This window comes from Chiloscyllium punctatum, chromosome 1, assembly GCF_047496795.1.
Source record: "Chiloscyllium punctatum isolate Juve2018m chromosome 1, sChiPun1.3, whole genome shotgun sequence".
Classification (NCBI taxonomy): Eukaryota; Metazoa; Chordata; class Chondrichthyes; order Orectolobiformes; family Hemiscylliidae; genus Chiloscyllium; species Chiloscyllium punctatum.
This window is the reverse complement of record NC_092739.1, coordinates 96,899,539-96,917,295: the sequence shown is the minus strand read 5'-3', so window position 1 is coordinate 96,917,295 and position 17,757 is coordinate 96,899,539. Positions and strand designations below refer to the sequence as shown.

General features: G+C 38.6%; 1 protein-coding gene and 1 long non-coding RNA gene across 2 annotated transcripts in view; one reads left to right on the top strand and one right to left on the bottom strand.

Moving 5' to 3' along the window:
* Positions 1-1,673: 1,673 nt before the first annotated feature.
* The window catches only part of ankrd55 (ankyrin repeat domain 55), an 89,196-nt gene continuing 73,112 nt past the window's right edge, over positions 1,674-17,757 (bottom strand). The window contains exons 8-12 of the mRNA XM_072571358.1: positions 16,955-17,122; positions 10,938-11,599; positions 5,788-5,889; positions 3,281-3,496; positions 1,674-2,808 (exon numbers count right to left, since the gene is read on the bottom strand). Of these exons, the coding sequence (XP_072427459.1) occupies positions 2,612-2,808; positions 3,281-3,496; positions 5,788-5,889; positions 10,938-11,599; positions 16,955-17,122 (1,345 nt within the window). The 3' untranslated portion in view covers positions 1,674-2,611. The remainder of the gene's footprint in view (positions 2,809-3,280; positions 3,497-5,787; positions 5,890-10,937; positions 11,600-16,954; positions 17,123-17,757) is intronic.
* LOC140477443 (uncharacterized) overlaps positions 11,535-17,757 on the top strand; it is a 113,185-nt gene continuing 106,962 nt past the window's right edge. The window contains exon 1 of the long non-coding RNA XR_011960731.1: positions 11,535-11,597. This is a non-coding gene — a long non-coding RNA (uncharacterized lncRNA). The remainder of the gene's footprint in view (positions 11,598-17,757) is intronic.

The window sequence follows — 17,757 nt, the reverse complement described above, 5'->3', positions numbered from 1 at the left end:
TTTGGTTTTTCCACACAGCATGCCTGGCAGTTGCTTGTTATCATCTTAAACCAATTATTATCTCACTTCCAGACTCCCAAACCAATTAGAGATGGTAGGTACATAAGACCATAAGATATAGGAGCAGAAGCAAATCAGTTGGGTCATTGTATCTACTCCACCTTCAATGAGTTTGTTGCTGATCTGATAATCCTCAACTCCACTAATCTGCCTTTTCCCCAAAATCCTTGATCCATTACTATTAAGAATCTGTCTCTCTCAGCCTTGAATATACTCTACAACCCAGGCGCTAAGGTGAGGAGATTTGTCAGATTGCACCAAGGGCTTTTGCTCTTTCCTATGGATGCTGCAGTGAGCTATGAGAAGCAGTACTCACTGACCAAGGTCACACTTAAAGTTTATAGTGTCTGTCTGATGCTTGTTTAACCATATCCAGAATGGTTACAGGGACATAAAGGAGCAGTGTGTGTTCAAATTTCAGCGCATACGGCAATTTCAAAGTTGGCAGATGACAGAAAATTGGGACGACTGAGATGGAATGTGTAGAACTCCAAAAGAGTGGGCAGATGAGTTTCAATAAAACATCCACCTTTTTTGTCAGAAGAGCTTTGAAACACAATAAAATAGTGGGTACAATTCTAAAGTAAGTGCAGGAGCAGAGGAAACTGGGTGAATATGTGCACAGATAATTGTAAGTGGCAGGACAGGTAAAGAGCACATAAAGTATCCTTGGCTTTATTAGTAGGGACACAGAGTAGAAAAGCAAAGAGGCAGTATTCAACTTATAAAAGGCACTTGTTAGTTGTCAGCTGGAGTATTGTCAGAGAGTCATACAGCATGGAAATAGGCTGTTTGGCCCACCAACTGACTGTGTACAGTTGTGAGTGTCACATTAAAAGGAAGAATATGAATGCATTGGAGAGTGGGCAGAAATAGTTTACAAGAATGGTTCCAAGGATGAGGAACTTTTGTTATGAAGATTGTGGACGGCACGGTGGTACAGTGGTTAGCACTGCTGCCTCACAGCGCCAGAGACCCGGGTTCAATTCCCGCCTCAGGCGACTGACTGTGTGGAGTTTGCACATTCTCCCCGTGTCTGCGTGGGTTTCCTCCGGGTGCTCCGGTTTCCTCCCACAGTCCAAAGATGTGCAGGTCAGGTGAATTGGCCATGGTAAATTGCCCGCAGTGTTAGGTAAGGGGTATATGTAGGGGTATGGGTGGGTTGCGCTTCGGCAGGGCGGTGTGGACTTGTTGGGCCGAAGGGCCTGTTTCCACACTGTAAGTAATCTAATATAATCTAATCTAATGATTAAAGAAGCTGAAGATGATGTACAAATCAAGGGTGGAGTTCGGAAAAACACTTTCACCCAACAAATAGTTAGGGTATGGAAAGCACTGTCTGGAAGTATCTTGGAGGTTGGATTAATTGAGACAGTCAAGAGGATATCAGGATGATTATCTAGGAAAAATTAAGTGCCAGGGATGGGGAAAAAGCAGGAGCATGGTACTAGGCAATGATGCTTGTTTAAAGAGCTGGCACAACCACAATGTGCCAAATGGCCTCCTACTGCATGTAATATTGTGATTGTCTTTAGGAATTGATATCACAAAGCATCACAAATGTAACAATTCAAGAAAAAAATTAACAAGAACATCCTCATTCTTTTGGGAAGTATTTATTGTAATCTGACAATCACTGACAAACAGTCCAATGTATATGATGCATGACCAAACAAAGACTAGACTCTGTAGCTGATGTGCACATTAACTTTGTACATCAAGGTAAAAATTCTATTCCACAGTGTTTTTAACAAATTAGCAAGCCTGTCCAGGTGGATTTTCTCTGTTTTGATATTTTTGCAAAGTCTCTGAAGGATTCCTGTGGTACAGGGACAGTGTCCCTAACACTGATCCAGTAGGCCTGGGTTTCAAGCCTCACCTGCTCTAGGGTTTTCTCATAAATGTCTCTGATCAGGCTGGTCAGAAAATATTGAAAAAATCCCTAAAATTAAAATAATGCAGAGAGGAATTTCACTGATCATGACATAAGTAGTGTCAAATTTGTTGGACCATTTCAACATATCAAAACAGTTAAGTACTAGAGATTTTGAGAAATTTGGGAGCATTGCCAGGAGCTAGGCATAAAAGTAGCAGGTTTGGAGAGCCATGGCATAAAGAAACTCAATTTAGTTGGTTGCTATGAAAAATTATTGTAAGTATTTTTATTTGTCAAAAAAATTCTAATTTCAATGCTCCTTTTAATTTTTTTTTCTGATAATGTTATTCATTCATCTCTCTTGCATCACAATTGATACTGATTGATACTGATACTGATTGTTGCACTGACTTATGTCTATTAGTTGCTCTCTGATGCAATGTTGAAGTGGCAATTATTCTAGAGAATTGAGGGAAAGTTTGTAGTGGACCATTGCCAATATCGGGTGGATCCAGGATGACTGGGGTGTTGGAAATGTTTTCTTTGCATCCAATATTGCTACTTTGGGCAGAAGGGCTTTTAAATTCTTACTTTGTACTGATTTGGTTCTCCTGTTTTGCTGTGTACACTGCTGTGCTGTTGTCATTACGCAAGGCCTCCAGTTATCATTTGTCTTCACTCCGTTCCAAAGTGGTCTTTGGGTGCAAATGAGAATCCCACTGGGAGCATATTAAAATTACAGATTGCTGAGTTAATCTCAATACATCTGAGTACATCTCTGTACTCAGCAAAGGTCAGCAAAGTTTTATCCCTCTGCGTCCGCACCTCAATGGACCAAGTGAAGGTGAGATCGGAGTTATCATTTGATGTAGCTGTCAACACATTTTTCTTGATCAGATATTTCTAGCATTTTAAAAATTCCACTGTTCAACATTTAAACTAAAAATTCCACTGTTCAACATTTAAACAAAAATAAAATCAATCATTGAACTGCAGATTCAAACAAGTTCTTCCCAAGTTTAGAAACACTAGTGTCTAATAATTGGGTACAGAGAAAAGTGATAGTTTAAGCTACATATAGCACAAATACTGATTACATTGGTCATGCAAATGAAGCATCCGTTTCTTGCATTTTTAACAAAGCTCACAGATATAAAATTATTAAAAAATTCAGTGTCTTATTTAAAGTTAAAAGTTATGAATTAAAGAAGTTTCTGAATAGTTACTTCATTTCATAAATCACTGTAAAAATGGGGAGATGTTTTAAAAATATACATTCCTCAATTTATTGGCTATTGTGTTGAGATTCAATGACACACTTGGACAAATCTTTTGAATGCATACCTTTCTTCTCAGATGGGATAGCAGGGAGTACACGATTGGATCTCAGGGTGTCACCTGTCATATTTGAGAGAAGTGTGTGAATTTGACCAATCCCCTCCCTTTGTGGCATAGATGGGAGTGCTGGTGGGAGATTCACTGCAGTAGTCCTTACAGAAGTCTGAGGAAGAGATCTCATTTTTTTCACATTCTGTGACATGCTGTCAGATGACACACTACCTACAGTTAAGAGAAAGGATTTAATTTTTAAACATAATTTTATTTTAAATTGCCAATGTTGTTAAAGAATACTATGTCTGCTGTATTATTGTAATAATTTCAAGAAAGTGACAGCTTAAACATCACTTGCCCTAGAAACACAAGATCTGAACAAACATGGTGGATAAATGGAAACCAGTAAATATAGTGTATTCACATTTACAAAAGCTAAGAGTCTATGGTGTTATTGGTGATATATTAGTGTGGGAAGATGATTGACTAAACCAGAAGAAACTGTGCTAAGATAAATTAGCAATTTTTAGGATGGTGAAATGTAATTTGTGGAGACCCACCGGGATCTGTGCTTGGGTGTCAACTACTTATAATCTATGTTTTGGATGAAGTAACCAAATTTGCCAAATTGTAACCAGATTTGCAGACAATATGAAAATAATTAAGAACCAAGTTATGAGAAAGATGCAACGAACATGCAGAGGGATACAGATAGATTCAGAATGTGTGCAAAAATCTGCAGATGGAGCATAATGTGAGAAATTGTGAGATTCTGCCATTTAGCAGGAAGAATAGGAAAGCAGAAAATTATTTCATTGTAGAGATATGACAGAATGTTGAGGAATTTGGGTGACATTGAATATGAATCAAGTCAAGTCAGTAAGGAGGAGTAAATGGAATATTGGCATATATTGCAAGGACAGTGGAGTATAGAATCCAGAAATTGTGCTACAACTACATGGGTCAATAGTGAAACTCCACCTTGGAAAAAGGAGAGACAACATCCTTTGGAAGCAATTTAGAGACAGTTTACTAGGCTAATTCCGAGGATGAGGGAATTGTTATAAGAGGTTGATTAAACAGGTTGTGCCGACGTTTACTGGAGTTTAGAAGGATGAAAATGAAAAGATTTTGAGAGGAATTGACACTAGATGTTGAGATAATATTTCTTGTTATGGGAGAATCTCAGTCTAGGAGTAGAGTTTATAAATAGGTTGTGTTTGCTGGCAAGGGACAGGCTCACTACGCAAGCGGTCACAATGTTGTGATGTCACTGCTAGAAACGCTGCAGGTTATGGCTTGTATCAAAGGATAGGATCAATAAAACTGTTTTATGCCAGATTTTTAAGACAATTCAATTGAAGCATCACATTGCCCCACTCATGACCTAAACTATCCCCACAACTTCTGTCCCACTCTCTGCCCAATTCGTATGGCGAGTGGGAGGGGGCCAATGAGGAACCAGGAGCAGAGTGACCAGTTAGCGTGCAGGGTGGTGAGCATAGTGCTGAGAGGCAGTGAGAAACTGCTGGGCCAAATGGTGATTGGAGTACACGCAGCTGGTGGCAAGCAGAGACCAGAACTGTACACAGAGACTGTGACTGTGATGTTTACATTCCTTGCATGCTGAACCATCAATGGCACTATGCATGTGCCTATTGACTGAGTGAATGCAGACTTCTGCTTCCAAGCGCATATCAGTAACATCAGTGATGGTAGTCATCTATTCTGGCACGCCGGAAACAGCATTAAAAGGATCTCTTATTTACTTCAGAGTTAAGGAAGAATTTCTTTTCCTTGGGACTGGTTAGTACTTTAAATGCTATTTCCCAGCAAACAGTGAGGCAGTGTTGTTGAATGTATCTGAGGCTGAGTTCAACACATTTTTATTTGAGAGTTATTGAGGGCAGGAGTGATGCGATGGGGGAGGTGGTGGTTGCAGTTATAAAAGATTAGTTAAGGCCACAGACAGTGAAGGTATGGATATTCTCAAGTCAATGGAGAGTAGCAAATGGCAGGTCAGCCAGGAGTGCATTGGATTAATCAAGTTGAGAGATATATAAGTAGAGCTAAGGATTTCAACAGCAGAATCACCTAGACCTAAGATGAAGTCAGACAATGTTATGGTGATAGAAATAGTTGGTTTTAGTGATGACATGTAAATATGACACCAGAGTCATAAACTTGAATTTGATTTTTCTGTAAGCAAATGATAAATATCAGAATACCACTCACAATCATCTTGAAGAAGTAGTAAATGCACAGTAATATACAGAATTGATGAGGACAGTCTGGAGGGAGGCTTAATGAAGGGCAATAGATGTTTAGGTCAGACAGGCAAGTGGTTGAAATAGGAAAATATATTATTCTTCAGTATTGACATGCAAATTTTATTTTGGAATTATTAAACAGAGACATTTAAACTCAACTACGTAAATAAAAGTGATTCAGAAGTTATCAACTATGATCAGACTTTACCAAGATGATTTTCAGCAACATCTTTTAAAATGTTCACTTACATTTACGAGTGCAATAATCAGTAATTGGAGCAAGGAAGGACCGTGCTGGAGTTGAATCTTTTAGTTTTATTTTCTCAAGGGATTCCTGCTGCATATTTATTCCTACAAAGAAATATAAAGTGAGTAGCAAGGATATATAAAACTATGTATTCTCAATATCATTACATGAATGAGGACCCTTGCATAGGAAGAACTATTTCCATTAGCAGATAAAAATTCTATAATTGGGTGTGTAGATTTAAAGATACTAGCAGTAGGATCACAGGGGAATTGTTGAGAATTATTTTCACCTACAAGATGCCAACTGTCTAGAAATTAAAGTGGTGGTAGAGGCAGAAACACTTATTACATTTATAAACAACTTGGTTATTCACTTGAGGTGCTGTAAAGAGGTGTAAGGTGTGATTAGATTGAAGCTCATTTGCAGATGTCATGGACACCATGAGCCTCCTCTGGGCTGTAAGTCTTTGTATTTCTTTATTATTTTTCTACCTTGGACTATGATAGACACTAGCACAATAGCAACATTTAAAAGGCATCTGGATGGATATATGAATAGGAAGGATGTAGGGCATATGGACCAAGTCCTGGCAAATGGAACTAGATGAATTTAGGATATTTGGTCGGCATGGATAAATTGGACTGAAGGGTCTGTTTCCGTCTTGTACTTCTCTTTGAGTCTATGGTTCAATGCTATATCCTCTATCTCTGTTCATCCGTTTCTTAAACCAACATTTTTATTCAGTAAACTTGAAACATTAAGCATTGAACCAAGAACACTTCAAGGTATCTGTATTCAGCCAAATCCGGCCTCTTGGGCATTCCTGTTTTAATCTGTCTATATTTGCAGCCATGCCCCTGTGTTTTGGATTTCCCTTCCTAAATGTATCTCCCAGACTTCTTTTCTTTCCTCCTTCTTCAAGCTTACTCTTTTGAGTAAAGTTTGGAACACCTACAGTATGTAAGTTGTCTTTCTACTTGGAGGGATCTTGAGCTACAAAGGTAGATTTATACAAAGAGTGTAAAAGTGAACTGTTGGTGTGGGTGGTCTCAATTTTGTAATGTCATCATCATCAAAACCAAGGAGTGGGCATATCTTAAATGGCCAGTCTCTTAATGCAACAACCAATTAACTCAATGGAATTAAATTGTAACAGTCTTCACAATTGAGGATACAAGTAACATCCCAGACATAGCTGTCAATCAGTAACTGGAATCGAGGTAAAACTGAAGAAACTTAGTCAGTGGGAAAGGACTACTGAATCAAGTTGTCGGGAGCTGTGAGTTGACATGTTTCCAAGTCTTCACGCAAGGCTGTGAAGTGGCTTATGAGATAGCTTGAATTTTCCAAACTCCCTTAAGTGTGGGGAAGGTCCCACGAGAATGGAAAATAACAAATGTAACTTCTTTGAAAGAGAGAGACTGACTTAGCTTAATGTCTGTCACAGAGAAATCTTAAATGTAAAGGCATAAAAGATGTAAAAGTGAATCAAGCATATTGAGCATTGTTGTGTGAAATGGGAGTCATGTTTAACCAATTTATTGGAATCCTTTGAGGAAGTAACACATATTCCCTCTAAGTTCTGCAGCCAGGCTGCTTCTCTGAGGGTCTGCACATGCCAATTGGTGTGTTGATGCCATTGCCAGTATGCAGAGCATTTAGAAATGCAGAATATGATCAAGCAGTCAGCATGACTTCTTGAAGAGGACATCATGCCTGAAAAATGCATTATAATTCTTTTGAAGAGGGAATGGAGAGGATAAAGAGGAAACAGTGGATGTAACATATTTGGATTCTCAGAAAAAGTTTGAGAAGGTACCGCACATTAAGCTTATTAATAAGATCAGAACCCATGGTGTTGGAGGTGGTTTATCACCATGGATCAAGGATTGGATAATTAATAGAAAACAGAATTGGGATAAGAGGCAGGGGGCATTTTTAGGATGGCAACCTGTAACTAGTGGTGTGCCACTGGGATCAGTGCTTGCAGTATATATTTGTGATTTGGAAGCGTAAAGTGAACATACAATAGTCACATTTGAGAATGACACAAAAGTAGCTGGGAAGGCAAGTGTTGAGGAAAACCTTCAATATCACCTCATTGTCTATGTCAAACTACTCAAGAATCTCTCAGTCCCTCTTCCCAATATCTGTGCCTACATCCTTCTTCTCCACAGTGAAGACAGATGTGAAGCCCTCTGGGTCCTCACACAGCTTATCCTATTGGTCCCTAATGGGCCCCACTCTTGCCCTGTTTATCCTCTTCTGCTTGTTATTTTTATAGAATATCTTGGGATATTCCCTAATTTTGCCTGCCAGTATTTTTTGTGACCCCTCTTTGATCTCATAAATTGTTTTCTTAAAATCCCCCCTGGACTTTCCGTTGATTTTCTCCGATTATACTGTTAAAAGTATCTCTTTTCCTTCTTATCTAGTCTTGATTATTCCTAGATATCCTGAGATCCATGGGTTTGTTGCTCCATCATTTCACCCCCATGGGAATATGTTGCCAATTTAATTTTGAACAACACTCATTGTTCTGCTGTAGATTTACCTCTGAAGTAGCTATTCCCAGTCTAATTTGGCCAGATCCTGTCTTATATTAATAAAGAATACCTTTCTCCAATCCAAAACACATTTTTGCAGACCATCTTTTCCTTTTCCATAAAGAACTTAAAAAGTATGGTGTTAATGTCGCTAACACTAAAATGCTCTCCGATCGCCACATCAAACATCTGTTGGGGTTGATTCCCCAGAAATAGGTCCAGCACTGCACTGTCCTTTATTGGGCCTTCTACATATTCATATAAAAATCTCTCCTGAATTCATTTCAACATATCTTTCCCCTCTCAAATCTTTACACTATAATTATTTCCTTTAGTGCTTGGGTGCCAGTAATACTCCCAATGTTTTATCCCCTTTTTATTTCTAAGCTCCATCCACAAAGCCTCATTGAAGACATGTCCAAGATATCATACTTCATTACTACAGTAACTGACTCTGTAATTAATAATACAATGCCACAAACTTCTGTCCTGCCCAAAGATCCTGAAGCCCTGCCCCTTTCTCAAACATGTCTTGTGATGGCAAAAACATTGCAACTCATCATGCCCTTGATACAGTCGTTTCAGTGCCTTGACTGCCTTGATCCATGACCTTCTTCCCTCTAATCCCTATAATAGTCCTAGTGTTAAAGTAGAAGCCATCCTGCCTTACTCTTTTGAAACTCAATATGGTTGAATTCCCTCTGCTTTGGCTCCCTTACTAAAATATACTGTGTCACTCTCCCGCTGCCAAGCTAGTTTGAATTCTTCCAACAGCATTATCAAACCCACCCATAAAAATGTTCTCCCCGCTTATATAGATCCCACCTTCCTCAGAAATGGTCACAGTGATCCAGAAATCTAAAACCCTCCCTGCAGTGCCAATTTTGAGCCACACATTCATCTATTCTCCTATTTCCATACTCTCTAGCACACTGCACAGGTAATAATACAGAAATTACAATCTTTGAGGACCTGGTCTTTTGTCTAGATACCTAAATTCTTGATGTAAGACCTCATTCCTCATTTTACCTATATGTTTGGTAACAATGTGTAACAAGACCTCAGTTCCCCTTCAAGATACTCTGCAGCTGCTCAGTGACATCCCTGATCCTGGCATCAAGGAGGCAGCACACCATCCTGCAGTCATATCTGCAGCTGCAGAAAATTCTGTTTGCTCCCCTAATTAATGAATTCCCTGATTACTATTGCTCCTGCTTTCATCTTCCTTCCCTCCTGTGTATTCAAGCCACTTGTGGTTTCAGAAGCTTGACTCTGTCTGCACTTCCTTGAGGAACCAGCACCCCCATCAGCTTCTGAAATGGAAAACTGAATTGAGAGAAAAGTACCAGAAGGCTCCTGCACTACTTGTCTGATTCTCTTTGACTGGTGGTTACCCATGACTTTCTTTCCTCCAATCTCTTAAGCTGCATTGTAGCCACCATTATAAATGTACTATCTGTGTATCTCTGAGCCTCGTGAATGGGTCACAGTGACTCCAGCTTCTTCTAAAGCTCTGAAATGCAGAGTTTTCAGCTGGAAGCACTTCCTGCATGTGTGGTCATCTAGGACACTAGTAAATTCCATGATTTCTCACATATGTAAGGCCTCACATTTCATTTAGCTGACCTCATCTGCCATGACTTAAACTTGAACTTACTTAGTCTTATTTGCTATGGTGTACTCCCCTCTGATCTGTGAAAGAAGCTAGGAAGAGAAGACTGAAGAATAAAAGAATAACACTTGTCCTCCACTTTACCAAGAGCCCTCACTTATCAAACTTTCACATGTACTCACTTCTGGTTACACCGAGGTTTGAGAGTATTTAAACTGTGTTTTTTCAAAGACAGTGATAGTAGAGTCCTTGTATATTTTTAAGGCAGAGGTAGATATAATTAATAAGGAAGGTGGTGAAAGATTATCAGAGGTAGGTGGGCATTTGGAATAACAAGATTAGTCATGATCTTATTAAATGGTGGACCTGACTCAATAGGTAAGTGACTCCTGCTCCTAAATCGTTTGTTTGTGTATTGAAATAATTAAAATTATGTAGCTCAGTTGGTAACACTCTTGCCTGAGTCAGAAGGTTATGGGTTCTGAGCCCACTCCAGTATTTAAGCACAAGAATTTACATCGACATTCCTTTCCAGTACTGAGGGAGTACTGCATTATGAAAGATCCTATCTTTTAAATGAGACATTAAATTGAGGTTCTAAATGTGGTCTCCAGTTAAATGAACCAATAGCTTTAATTCAAGAAGGGTAAGAGTTTTCTCAAAATTTATTCCTCAATCAACATCACATAACCTTGTCATTATCACATTGTTGATGTGGTATGTTGCCATGTTTTCTGTATGTGCAGTGATTGCACTTTAAAAATGCCTTATTGACTGCAAAGTGTTTTGAGACATTTGGTTGTCATGAAATATCTGATATATGTAAACCTTCCTGTAAATAGGAAACTTTAATTTGACTTGCTGCACGTGCTTCAGTCAACAGAACTAAAGTTCATACGCATTACAATCTCTGTGCCCAATTCAGTGCCCTTTAACTTATATCCAATAGTAATAAAACTTTGATGTCTGTTTTGAACATTTTGAAAGTTACCTTGAAGGTTGTTCTGTAAGCAGGGAAGAGTAGTATGTTGTGAGAGTTCCAAATGTTTGGCTCTTTCCTGCAGGAAAACCTCCAGCAGCTTTGATGGAGTAGTCCATGATTTATGAGGCAAAATGTGATTTGTGTCTTTGGCCCATGGATTATCCAAAAGTTTCTGAGAGCTAGTCCTGTTCTCAAACAAGTCATGTTCACTGCGGCTTTTTTGAGACCGGTGCGCTAAGTGGTGTGGACTAGACTTACTGTCTGCATTCTGAACCATACAAGGAGAATTTATAAACAAAGAATTGCTAAGAGTTAGTGGTGGGAGACTTTGTGTCCGTATTGGGGGTAGGCTTTTATAAACTTTTTGCCTTCTGTCTGATGACTGTTGTTTCCAAGTTGCTAGCTCTGCAGATGTTTCTGTAAGTCTGCATTCCTCTGTCTGTTCCTCCAATGCTTCACTATTATTGGAATCCATGATAGAATCAAACGTTGTTATAATATCATCAACTTCAGAAGTCTCATCTCTTCGACATGTATCCTTGCTTTTATCTTTCAGAGTACGGTTTTGCTCATCCCGTTTCTTTTTACAGGAGAATAGCTGGTTCAATACACTGAAGCGCCCCTCTTTCTTCTTGTTGCTTTGAGAAGATTGCTGTCGAACAGGCTCAGGTCTGTATTTTAAAAAAAATTAAATTCAAGCCCAACTTACTGACATTGGTCAAGATTTTCACAAATGGTTAATATTTAAAGTGTAAAATATACATTGTTTTATATGTTACATTTATTTGTCATTTTAAAAGTACTTCATAGATTTGTCAATGAACCAAAGATGTCAATTATGTTGTATAGATTTATAACTGTTTCTAGTTCTTTATTTTAATAGCCTGTTATTTATGATTATTAAGAGCTGTACGTTTTTCTTCATAAAAGTCAAATATTCATCTTATATTCGTTATTTATAGGTATATTATTAGATACCATTCTCCCACAATCCACAGATGGGCTGTTGGGAGTTTTGGCTGTGCTAAATTGACCATAGTAGTAGGTGCATTAGTCATGGATAAATATAGGGTAGGGGAATGGGTCTGGGTGGGTTACTCTTCGGAGGGTCGGTGTGGACTTGTTGGGCCTAAGGGCCTGTTTCCATACTGTAGGGAATCTAATCTACTCAAATCAATGTGCCCATCTATATTGTCTACCTATTTCCATATTGTTGCTTTTCAGTTTGGGTTAAAGCTATCTGCCATGATTTTTTAATCTATTGATTGAATGTGCATCATGTGTGGTATTATAGGTCTCATATCAACTCATCTACCAGATAAGATAAGGGACTTTGCAATTCTGAGGTATTCTCTGAAGAGAATTCCTGACAAGTAGCTTGACTGATTGTTACTTAAAGCTGAATCCAACTCCGATTTCCAGCTTGGAAGCCCAGTGTTTAATTCCAGTATTTTTTAGTTGTTTATTATTGCTTTACAGCACTTTCATTTAATACAAGTACAATAATTTAATACAAGTAAATTCTGGCAGATGCTAAATTTCAAGTCAAGTGTTATTGTTGCTATTGATGTTCCATAGGGAATTTTGTTTTCTACAACTTCTATTTTTCCAAAATAATTATTGAAGTATGAGTCCACATGGATTATGATTAGTTTTCTGGCTGGAGAAAGGCTTATTCCTTAAGGTCAGCGTCAGGATCTCTGCTCTTCCTAACAGATTTTAATGACCTAGATGCTGGTGTACAGGGAAATTTGTGCATGACTCAAAACTTGGAACTATTTTGAACTGTGAAGAGGATAGTGTAGAATTTCAAAAGGACACCGTTAGATTGATGGAAATGATATAAGTGAAATTTAATATCAAGAAGTATGAAGTGATTCATTTTGATAGGAGGAATAAGGAAAATTGGCATAAATTAAAGTGTGATTCCTAAGGATGTTCCAGAGGAGAAAGACCTGGATGCATATGTCCAGAACTCATTGAAAGTGACAGGATAGGTTGATAGTGGGGTTAGTAAGGCATCTATTACCTGGAATGTATTAAAAAATGCACAGAATACTATGGCAGGGAACTTATACTAACTCTGTATTGTTTTCTATTAGATTTATTAATGACTACATTGTCTTTATAACTCCTAATTTTGGATCACAGAAAGAAAAAGATAAATTAAGCAAAAGTAAATTCATAAATGAAGGTTTTATAAGCTGAACAGTGGAAACAACATGCAATTTCAAGGGCTAAGAAATCCCACAACTAACAGATTAGATCTAAGCATTGCAGTTTGCCACATTCAGTCATGAACTGTGACAAACAAATAAACAATTAACAAGAAGCGGAAGCTGTACGGATATCCCCATCCTTAACACAGAGAGAGCCCAGCACCGCAGTGCAAAAGACAAAGATGTGGCATTTGCTTCCATCTTCAGCCAGAAGTGCTGAGTGCATGATCCATTTTGACCTCCTCCTGAAGCCCCAGCATCACAGTCTTCAGTTGATTCATCTAATCCCATGCAATATCAGAAATCACCAAATAAGGGCAGCACCTAAACACTTAATGATAGGGCCCTGGGGAGGGTTGTTAAATAGAGAGACCTAGGGGTTGAGGTACATAATTCCTTGAAAGTTGTGTTACAGGTAGGCAGGGTGGTAAAGAAGGCATTTGGTACACTTGCCTTCATTGCTCAGACCATTGAATATAGGAATTGGGATGTCATGTTGCGGTTGTACAGGGTATTGGTAAGGCCACTGTTGGAGTACTGTGTACAGTTTTAGGAAGGATTTTATTAAATTGGAGAGGGGTCAGAAAATATTTACCGGGATGTTATTGGGACTGGAGGATTTAAAGAATCACAAGGGGCATAGATAAGGTTTAAGCAAAGGTATTTTTCCCTATAGTAATGGAGATCAAAACTAGACAGAATAATTTTTAGTTGTGAGGAGAAAGATTTAAAAGGGACTTGAGGGACAACCTTTTCACACATCTATGGAATGAACAGCCTGGGGAAGTGGTAGAGGTGGGTACAATTGCAACATTTAAAAGACGTTTGGAGAGGTACATGAATAGGAAAGTTTGAGAGGGATATGGGTCAAATGTAGGCATATAGAACTAATTTGGTTTCGGAAATTTAGTCAGCATGACACATTGGACTGAAGGTTTTGTTTCTATGCTGTATGACTCTTTGACTCTGTGACTGAAGGCACGGGATATGACAAAAATAAATTATCGTCCAGAATTATTATACCACGAGCCAAGCTGTTTATGTACAGTTACAACATTGGTATCTACCTGCTAATGTGAAAAGTGCCCAGATATATCCTGTTTGCAAAAAGCAGGAGTAATCTGACCAATTTCTGTCCCACCAATTTATTGTTCACTATCGATAATGGAAGAAGCCATTGACAACAATATCAAGTGGCAACAAACTGCTCACTGACACTCAATTTGGGCCACTCAGGCCTTGAACTCATCACAGTCTTTATCCAAAAGTAAACAAATGTGTTGAAAGAGGTGAGAGAGGCTGCCTTTGACATGAAGGCAGAATTTGACTGAGTCAAGATGCCCTCGCAAAATCGGAGTCAGTTGGATTAAAGAGGAACTCTCTCCTCTGGATGGAGTCATACATTGTACAAAGGACAAATGTTGTTGGAGGTCAATCATCTTAACTTTGAGGTATTATTTTTCAAACATTCCTCAAGGTATTGTCCAAGACCACCACTTCCTCAATCACCCCACCTTCTATCAAAAGGTCAGAATTGGGTTCTTTGCTGTTGATTGCACAGTGTTCAGCATTGGTCATAACTCCTCAGATAGTAAATCAGCCTGCATTTATTTACAGCCATAACTGGACAATATTCAGTGATTGGTTATTTAGTGACAAATAACATTTGGGCTATATTGACAAATAACATTTGGGCTATATAACATGACAGACAATGGCTATCTCAAACAAGAGAGTATTCAACTATAACCCCTTGTAATTCAATGGCATTACCATTACTGAATCTCTACTACCAACCTCCTGGGGACTATCATTGATCAGATATTGACCTAGACCAGTCGTATAAATTTTGACGCCTCAAGGTTAGACAGAGACTATGATTTCTGGAGTGAGTACCTCACTTGACTCCCCAGAGCCTGTCCACTATCAATAAGCCGTTAGTCTGGGCTTGATGGAATATTTCCTACATATTTGAATGAGTGCAGCTCCAACTGTACTCAAGAAGCTTGACACCATCCAGGAGAAAGCAACCCAATTAATTGGTACCACCTTCAGTGTTCATTTCCTCCACTACTAACACACAATGACAGCAGAGTATACCATCTACAAGACGGACTGCAGCAACTCACATTGGCTCATTTGTCACCTACATTTGAACTGCAAACCCTACCTCCCAAAAAGACAAGGGCTTCGTGTGCATGGAAGCATCATTACCTGCAGGTTCCTGTCGAAACCCCACGCCACCTGACTTGGAACTATATACCATTCCTTCACTGTCGCAGAGTTAAAAATCTAGCACCCCCTTCCTAACAGCACAGTGAATGTACGTGCACCACATGGACAGCACCGTTTCAAGAAAACACTTCCTGTCAGATTCTTGAGGGCAATTAAAGATGGGCAATAAATGCTGATCTAGCCATTGATACCCACATCATATGAACAAAAAAAACTGAGTTCTGAGTAAAACACTTTAGGGAGGATGTGAAGACATTAGGAAGGCTGCCGAAAAGATCCTCAAGAATGGTATAGGAATGAGGAACTTTAAGTAATTTTGTAGAAGCTGGAACTATTCTACTTGCAAATTTTGTGGAGAAATTTGTAAAAGGGTAGTGGAAATCAGAAATGCAGAATATCATAAGGAGTCTGGACAGAGTGGACAAAAATAATCTGTTCCATTTGTGGAAGAATCGAGAATAGTGGGGCACAGATATCATTTGACTGGCAATGGAAGCAATGGTGATATGACAAGGAATCTTTTCATGCAACATCTGTAAAGCACTTCCCTGAGTATGTAGTGGAGGCAGGTTCAGTGAAGCATTAAAAAGACAATTGAATCATTTTCTAAAGAGGAAAAACATGCATGACTATGGGAAAAGGCAGGGAGGTGGTGGCAATTGGATTGTTTTTATACTGAATCAGCATGGACATGTACTATTATTATTCAATGATTCTGTGAACCAAATTCAGCTTTGAATAGCTTGCCTTTGATTGGTAATCTGCATCTGAGTTCAATTAATCTGTGTTTGGTGGTGTTGATTGAGGGAAGAATGTCAGCTGAAATATGAAACATATTCCTGTCCTTTTCATTAAATAATGCCATAGGCTTCTTTGCAGATGAATAATGGCTTAATGTTCCATTTGACAAATCACAACATTCTCCAACCAATATTTCTCATTTGTTTGTAATTCAGGCTAGGAATTGGAAATAACACGTAACGTGTCAAGCAATTTAATTTGCTTTTACTATAGCGATTGTAGGTTAAAAATGTTTATTTCCCTATTTTAAAAAAAATCCATCCCCAGCTACGTCAAAGATTGTACACAATCTGCTTTCCCTGTTCCAGCAGCCCAGTGAAGAGGTGTCCGAGCAAAAAAAAATTGTCACATTTAAACAAAGCCAGTACATATTTTTAAAAAATCCACATGTGCTGTCATAAGCTGTTCTCAAAATGGTTGTTTATGGACATCTGCAATGGTCAAGAATGACTCAATCAAGTTCCTTGCAGCTAAAATGTATACGATAAAGCCATCATGCTAATTTGTACCATAACAACTGGCTCATGTGAAAAATAGGTTAAGTATCATTGCTAAGGTGGAGTGGCAAATTACTCTGAATATTTGGTGCTAATAATTGCACTTTAAATACTTTATAAATTTGTTCAATTAACTAATACTAGAATCTTTGGGCATTGTAGGCGTAAAAAATGTATTAAAGTTCTAAGTCGAACACAAGTTGTAGTTTAAGTTGTTATTATTTATCCAACATTCGTTTTCCATAAATAATTGATAGGTTTATGTGGAACCTACCTGTTTTCCTGTGAGAACAGTTTGATACATGCTGTGTGTCCACAGTACATTGCATATGTCAGAGGAGTGTTTTCATTGATGTCCCTTGGACTGCTGTCCACCCCCAGCTGCATCAAAGATTGTACACAATCCGCTTTCCCTGCTGCAGCAGCCCAGTGAAGAGGTGTCCTAGTTTAAAAAATGAACAAATTAAAATATTGTCACATTTAAACATAACCAGTAAATACTTTACTGGTGTTAGCATCACACTGTAACAACTAATTATCAGCTACTTCAGTTCACACAATAGAAAAGTTAATTGGAGAAAGGTTCCTGGAAAAATTAAAGTGAGAAATAAAGCTTTCACAAAAAGGTTTGTTCTAGCTTGTGAGGAGATACACGTTTCTGCCATGGGAAAAAAAGGTCTCTGGCTATCCACTCTATCTATACCTCTTATCATCTTTTACACCTCTATCAAGTCACCTCTCATCCTTCTTCGTTCCAATGAGAAAAGCCCATCTCCCTCAAACTTTCTTCACAAGACATGCCCTCCAGTCCAGGCAGCATCCTGGTAAATCTTCTCTGCACTCTTTCTAAAGTTTCCACATCTTTCCTATAATGATAACTGAACAGGGGACTATAGAGCCGCAGCATAACCTCACGCTTGTAAACTCATTCCCCCTGCTAATGAAAACCAACACGCCATAAGCTTTCTTAACAACCCCATCAACATGGGTGGCAACTTTGATGGATCTATGGACATGGACCCCAAGATCCTTCTGTTCCTGCATACTGCCTAGAATCCTGCCTTTCACCTTGTATTC